At 43.4% G+C, this 7981-nt stretch overlaps 1 protein-coding gene across 1 annotated transcript; it reads left to right on the top strand.

The window, feature by feature from the left end:
- The first annotated feature begins 2698 nt into the window (after positions 1 to 2698).
- LOC147622110 (uncharacterized) lies at positions 2699 to 7148 on the top strand. Its single transcript, XM_086823200.1, has 2 exons — positions 2699 to 3063; positions 6704 to 7148. Exons 1-2 carry the CDS (start codon positions 2716 to 2718, stop codon positions 6878 to 6880), a joined length of 525 nt encoding a protein of 174 aa, XP_086679326.1. The 5' UTR covers positions 2699 to 2715; the 3' UTR covers positions 6881 to 7148.
- Positions 7149 to 7981: the final 833 nt, after the last annotated feature.

The raw sequence follows: 7981 nt of genomic DNA, 5'->3' as shown, positions 1-7981 counted from the left end.
GCTTGAGAAGCTTAATTGGAATGGCTTTTTAATACTATTGAAGTTAATTGATGAATGGTAGTAAGGAAATACATAAAATTCCCATTTATGCTTAATTTTAATGGCTTTTATGATTTTTGTCTTCTCTAAAATGATTATGATGTTATGCCTCATTGAAAAAAGGCATTCCCCTCTCTTCTTTAGTAAATCCAACCATTCTTTATCCTAGATGAATGATTAATGGATAGAATCAAGTTTTTCATAACGTTTTTCTTAAATAAGTAGAAATTGTTTACATTAGAATGATTTAAATACTCTTGGTGAAATTTTAGTTGATTTTAGAGAGTCAAAAATTAAAAAATGGTCAGCCATACAAAGGAGGTTATGGCGAAATTTTTTAAAATTGTGTAAAATAAGTTTTATTTTTTATCAAAAAGAGAAATTACATACTAAAAAATATTTTATTAAAAAAGTGTTACTTTCTTTAGAATTAAGTTCTATGCATAGAAGGAAGTATATTGAAATTGTTATTCTGATTATAAAAGTGTGATTTTTATTATAAATGAATTTATGCATAAATTAGATGCATAAAAGAAATTCTTTTAGATTAAAAGAGTGATTTTCATCATAAATGATTTGTATGCATAAACATCTACATAAAAGATAAATTTTTTTTAATATTACGGAGGACGTCTCGCGTAGCATGGTCGGCCGAGGTCTTGACCAGCCTCAGTTCGATTTAAATGGTGAGCTTCCGGTACGGTGGATGAGGGACCAAGGAAGCGGCCTATGAGTGAAGCGCTAGGTGACCTGCGAAGGATCCTAGAGAGTGCTGACCATACGGTGCTCGGGCTCTGGGTCGCCGAAGATACCCAGACGTGCATCATGGAAGATATTGAATCAAGGACTAAGAGTTGTCTTCTGAAACCGGGCATGGATCTGGTTGATTGACCTTGCTGGTCCTCAACGGATGAGTCCATGGCTCTTTTATATGGATATGTTGGTTGATCTTGCTGATCTTCAAACAACGGAGATTCCATCTTGATTTTTATAAGTGATTATATTGCCGGGTACTATGAGCTAGGAACTATTGAAAAGACCCCTGAGTGGACAGGTGGTGAGCGTTCTGGTTGCCAATGATGCCATAGATACTCCGATGAAGGAATGATTGGAAATTAAGATTCAACCGGATATTTTGGAGGATTGTGATCAGTGATACAATGGTTTCATTAAAGGATTGTTTTAAAGATAGCTGATGCTGAGAAAAAAGGCAATTTCATATTGGGTGTGTAAGTGGTGTGACTAGTTTTATGTAACATCTGGCTAGGAGGCCTGGGAACTCTTTTCCCTTGTACCCGAGACAAAACCTAACCAAATTCCTAATTGGGTCCCATCACTACAGTGGTTGGGCGGTTGGCTAACCCATGGGACTGGATGGGGTTAGGCTGGACTGATAGATCCGTAAATCGAGACTCAATTTCTGTTTAGTTCGATAGATGAAGTAAATCCCAGACAAAAATTGTTATATGGAAAAGAATCAACGGCTCTGCCTCTCAATGAGGAAAAAAGCGTTGGTCTCTATGATCCAAGTACAGTCTTTTTCCCTGATCTGACTATGGGACTTACGGGTTCGGTCAGATGAGCTCAGTTAGTTAAGGCTTTTGACTACGTTAGGGAAAAGTTATCCTGATGGAATCGCCTATGCTTTCCGGGCAAAGGAAGTTTTTCCGGGTTCGGTTTTGGAAAAACCGATGGATTAGTCTCTTGTCCGGATATCCGTTTGGTGGACGAGGCCCCGAGTGTGGGACCCTGTCCCGCGCAAGAAGTGCTACTTCCGCTGCTGCACCCCTGAAATTGTTGCGCGGTGGGGACAAGGATCTCACAGTATGTTTCTTAATTTTGAACTTTGCCTTCGAGATATGTCAATACATTTACTTAGTTAACATGGCAAACAGAAACTTAGGAAACACAAGCCTACAAAGAAGACGTGCTGTAGAAATTAGGACTTGGAGGAAAAAAAAACAATTGCTAATACCAAAGTGTTATAACGTGGAGATGTTATATGAGTAATGGCGTTCTGAGTGTGATATTGTTGCCGGCGACATTGCACTATGTCCTAGATGCGGCATGTGTTCATTTTTGACAAGGCGACATCGTACTGAAACTAAAAGCTGCACGACTAATGTAAAGCTAGCAAGTCTACTGTTACTGGATGCTGCAGATAAATACGGTGTTAAAGCACACTGGTGTGCTTGCTACAACTACAAAAAGAACATGACTAGGCAAGCAAGTACAGTGCCCTTACTTCCAGTTTACATTCGTCGGTTGCTACATACTCAACTTCTTAGCATCATAGATCTGTCAATGAGCATCACTTCCACATAGAACGGCATTGCAAGAGGCATTCTAGAGAGAGGATCTATACTAGACAACCCCCTAATCTGTTACTCAACTGATTTCGACGGGGGCTCGCATATCAAAAGACCTAGCCTCCGAACCAGCATACTTGCATACAATATAGTGAACAATCCAATTATAAAGAAGTACAAGACACTCGCATAACATCCTCACACAAGGCTACCCAAGTTTTTGGAAATAATTAGAGCTCATTTATATTTATTAAACATCAGTTTCCCTACCTTCTCGCTGCAACGTAGGATTTCAGGTGCTTTAAGATGCTGAACTGGCAAGGATGACTTAGGGCTGACACGTCATCCATCTTCAACAACAAATGCAATGTCCTGCGATATCCACCGGCCCTCCGTCAAAGCAGCAGCCATGGCTGCCATCGCTTCGTGCTCTCCCGCTGTCCTCCTTTCCTGCAGTCCACTGCCTCAGAACCCTAACCTTTCGAACCCTAATTCTTCAACTCCTCCTCACTACGTATGCCTTAGCCCTTACTCTGCAAACCCATGCTGTCAGTACCCTAATCCTTTAAACCCTTGCTCGACCTCCTACTCGGCCTCGTCTTCCTGCTTCTCGTCAAGGCGACGGCGTTCCTGCAAGCGCATCCACTGCTCGCCTCGATCCATGGCCCCAGACGAAGAGAAGATGACCAGGCGGTCGCCCCTCGATTTCCCCATCGTAAGTCCCCGTGCTTTGTTTCTCTGATCTGGTAGGATCCAGGTCAAGGGACTCTCCATACTGTCTGAGTTTGGGCATGTGTGCCTGTCAAGAGTGATGAGGTTCTAGGAGAGTTAGATCTACAGTTATCCGGCCGTTGTTGACGCCTTGATGTCCTTCTTGTATGAGTCTATGAGCATGTGTATTGTCGTTTTAGACGTCAACTTGTCCATCTCGTCACGTCTGTGGACAATGCTACCTGATCTTTACAATATGGGCATCTGTAGGGCCATTGTTGGCTAGTTTATGCCCATCATGCCTGTGGACCACGCCACAGGATTGTTACTGCACGTGGTCCACATGCATGATGGACATAAAGATGACATGTGAGACGGCAATCATGTGGGAAGGTCCATATGCATGATAAACATAACAAGGCCTTCGATGTCTGTAATGCCACGTGACTGCTACTGCACATGGACATAAACTAGCCAACATGGTTCTGCGGATCTTATATCCTAAACTCGCCATAGGAGGGATCTCAAAATTGACAAACAGACCGGACCTACCAACTTGGTTTTAACTCAATTAATTCATGGTTAAGGGCCAAGTTTCGAGCATGCATTGTCTGGTGCATTGGATTAGTTTGTTCTCAAAGAGTCAAGGGCGATACCGTAGAAGGCGCAGCCTCTAGAAGAAAACACAGCCACTTGTAGCTTGCCCCTTGACGCCTGCCTAGCTGGAAGCTTTGCAACAGGGACAGCCCACAGAAGAAGCGCTGATGTGGAAGACACTTTGGTCAAGAAAAATGCAGCCACCTGTTGAAAAATGCAGCAGCAGATGAGGGAGGGAAGGGGTCGTTGAGAGGTGGAGAGCCAGGACCCAGATGTCTGATACCATGTGAAAGTATGCACAGGGGGAAGTAGAGAGATTCAGAGAGAGGGAGAGAGTAGGCAATGATCAAGCTCTATAGCATGAGATTACAAGGGGTTGTACAGCCAGCAGATGGGCTTCAGTCTTCAGTACATTTGCGTTGTGCTTCAGACTTCAGTAAATATGCGTTGTGATTAGATTGGATGATTACAACAAGTGGGAGAGAGGCCCTTTAAATAGGAAGGCCAAGAGCTGGCCGACTGCTATGAAGCTGGCCAACAGCAGCCCACAACCTCGTAAATATGGAAAATAAATGTGTGCCAATAAAAGAGTCTGATCCCACAATAATGAGATGCACAAAATTCTAACAATACATAATTTACAGATACATGGATGGACGGATGGCTGAGTAGGGAAGATGGACACATGAATGATACACGGGTATAAATCATAAATGTATGACCAAGTTTCCATATGTTTGGACCTTGGTGGAGAGAGAGAGAGAGAGAGAGAGAGAGAGTGAGTTATGTTAATGGTCTTATATAAAGCGTCTTATATAGAGCCACATTAACTACGGAGCAGAGCTCAGAGCTTTGGAGAGCAATTGGTGGTCCTCTTCTTCGTGTGTGGAGTGCCAATGTGGCATCTTGAGCCTGGCTCTTCTTGGATGGATCTATGTCCTTGGTGGGTGTTTTCCAGCAAGTTTTGGTAGACTGTTTGCTACCGTCCAGCCCCTTTCTCTCCCAGTTTTGAGAGGGGGCTGCTTGTTCCTCGTACCTCGTTCTGTTGGAGAAGTGTTGGAGATTGATTGTGGAGTGTTTAGTTCATCAGTGGCACAAAGGCTTGCTTGCAGAGGTTGTGCCATTGCCGTGGATATGGGTTCCCTCTTAGAGGAGGCATCTATCCTTGTTTCTCAAGAGTAGGTAAGGTTTCTTTCCCTCCTACTGGAAAGGATCAGGCACTTGCTACTTTGCAACAGGCAGGACGGTGTCACTGGTACTCTTCTGGAAAGTAGGTTCATTTGGCGAAGGATTGCATTCAAAAGGTACCGCCCAGGCCAGGACCAAGTTTTCAACGACCGGCAATGATCATATACAAGATGATGACTTTGATACTTCTAGTGTCCCCAAGGCTGCAAAAGCTAGGGAGGACTTGGATGGTCAACTTCTATAGTTGTACTGATAGTTTTCCCCCATGTGCTTCCAGCCAAAGGAGGCTTGTGGGCGGGAGAGGGGTTGTTAGTAGCTCCATTTTTGGTGCATGGGAACCGTGAGTCGGAGTTCCAAGCATTAAAATACCTGGTGAGACAAGTTCATTCTGGAGCTATGGACTAGATGTGTACCAAGTCTATTGCTTGGTGTAGCAGAGATTATGAACTAGTTGAGTTCCAAGCTCATTGTTCGAGGTTTTTTGGACGTGATGTGTTCATAGTCCACTATTGGGGGATAATGGGTGTGGTGTGTCCGGTAGCTCATCATTCTATACTTGGAGTTCATTGCACACTAGTGTGGGAATTTGGAGCCAAGCAGATTTCTTTGTTGTTCATGGTGGCATTGTGTTTCGAAGAAACAGGTTGGTAGGTGCTCTTTCCGAGGTGTATCTGGTATTGCGCAATACTAGAGTGTCGATGGTTGCATCTTCATCAGCTTATCTTCTTTAGACTTGTTTGCACACACTGAGCTGTAGAGGGGGTGTTAGAAATTGTGCATCTCAATGTTGTGGGGTCATGACTATTTATTTGTTATTTATGCCCTTTTTTCTCTTCATAGAAGGTCGTGAGAGGCTGTTGGCGAGCTCTACAGCAGTCGGCCAGCTTCCTTTGCATCACTATAAAGGGGGCTTCCCATTTTCACAACCTATTCACAAGAACATGTTCTATACCATGTGCCGGCTGGTATTGCCATTGTAAAAGCCTCTTGCTACATATCATGATGTTCATTGTCTGATGTCTCTCTCTCTCTCTCTCTCTCTCTCTCTCCTTGCTCTCCCTCTCTCCTATGTTTTGCTTCCCCATTGTGTAACTTTTATCACATCTGCTCTTCTGTTTCACCTAAATATAGCCATGCATCATATGGTCGTGAATTTGCAATATGAACCAGTGTGTGGAGCTGGAGTATCACGTGTTTCTGGTGTGCCGATTCAAATCACATCATGGGTAACCTAGGGGTGATTCTTTGTTGTTCTAGAGTCTAGATGATTCCTGCTATTCTCAGTAACCTTGGGTAACCTAGGGGTGATTCTTTGTTGTTCTAGAGTCTAGATGATTCCTGCTATTCTCAGTAACCTTGAAGAAGGAAGTCACGAGTCTCAGTAACCTTGAAGAAGGAAGTCTCTGGCAACTCATCTCAAAGAGAGGCGCCAAGGCATCTTTGGTGTGGATACTGAAAGAACTGAGATAAAGTCCCCTCTCTAAACAACCATGTCTCCCCCCCTCCCCCTCCCCCTCCCCCTCCCCCTCTTCAAATTTCACAAAGCTGGTGCTGCTGGTGGTCCGTGAATGATGTCCCCTGTATAGCCTCTCTCTTCCTAGGCGGTGAGTAGACTCTAATTTTACCAATGGTAAACCTCTGAGACGTGTCCCTCAAGAACCAACCAAATTTGTGATTATTAGCATACAGTTAATTCTTGTCTTTATTTCAACCAATAGCCAGGAGAGGAAATGAAATGAAAAGGGGAGTAAGGGGGGGTGATTTTGGTCTGTCTTGATAAATTAATATACCCTATAACAATATAGGTGGACTTGAACCCTACAGATGGAAGGTTTAATATTGCTTTGTTTCTGTTGTAGGAATGGGAACGACCTCGTCCAGGAAGACGACCGGACATTTTTCCCCAATTCAGTCCGATGAAGACCCCCCTCCCTCAGCCTCCACCGACTGATCCTCCAGAGGAAGATGAAGAAGAGGAAGAGAGAAAGGAAGAAGAGAAGCCAGAGGAAGACCCTGAGAAACCTCGAGAAACATGATTCTTTTTGAGAATTTCTTGCAAGTTAGTATGCCTACTGAGTGATGAACCGGGAACCTGCCTACCAAGTATGATGAACCAGGAACCTGGCCTTGCTTCAAAGCATTCCATGTGAAACATGTACTGAAGCTTCCATACAAGCCTGAAATACTAGCTGTAGATTACTATGTTTAATGGTGGTTTCTATCTTGCTAATTAGGTCATAACAGGTTGATTTGCTAATATTTGAGTGACCTCTTATGATCAGTTAAGCACACCAATCTGTGTCTTGATGTTTGTTTTGTCAGTTCTCTGTTGGGAGTGCTAGAATTGGGCATATGTTTTCTTTGGTGCTTTTTCATATGGTTTTACTGCATTTGTGCATATTTGAATAAACTGAGCAGTATGATTCAATAAACTGAGTTAAGTAATTTGCTGAATGGAAGCGTGGAGAGTGTAAGATTATATTTGCAGGTGTGTATGTAGCTATGATATAGGGTAGAGCAAAACCTGCCAGAGCAGCAGCTGTCTTCTGATTTTGCTTCCACTTCAGGAGGATACAGGAGTGTTCGTGTATCGCATTATGCTTGCCTGGACACACGGCTGAGGGTGGCAGTGTGGGGCATAGTAGGGTGATGCATTCCATTGATTCGTTTGTTCGTACTTGTACAAGGTCAGAGATTATGACAGCTGCATGTCACCTTCTGGGCAGTATAGACTGTAGCAAAAAAGAATGATAGAAGCTAATTGGTTGAATGATTGGCTGATCATGTAGTTACCATATTTCTGCAGTATGGTTGGCTTTTAATTGAGTTACACAATTTGCTGAAGGGAAGAGTGGAGAGTAATCCAACACCTTGATTACTCCTCCTTAGTTACCCTTCAAAGAGTGAAGTACTCACACATCCAGACAAGCCCACTGGGTCTCACACCTTATGTGGGCTTGTGTCAAAGTAGTGAGTACAGGACTGGACTTTGGATCTCAAGCAATTCTCATTTGACTGTCAATTCCTTGCTTGAAGAAGTTCCATCGTTACTTGTGGGCATTAAAAGGATGATTTGAAGTTGCTCTTCAATCGGAGATGGTGTCATAGATAGTGCTTGGACCTCATTCCATCTTTGT

The sequence above is a fragment of the Cibotium barometz genome, chromosome 29 (assembly GCF_041138505.1).
Source record: "Cibotium barometz isolate CiBa-2024 chromosome 29, ASM4113850v1, whole genome shotgun sequence".
Classification (NCBI taxonomy): domain Eukaryota; kingdom Viridiplantae; phylum Streptophyta; class Polypodiopsida; order Cyatheales; family Cibotiaceae; genus Cibotium; species Cibotium barometz.
The sequence above is the reverse complement of the archived record's forward strand: the minus strand, read 5'-3'. Positions and strand labels throughout refer to the sequence as shown.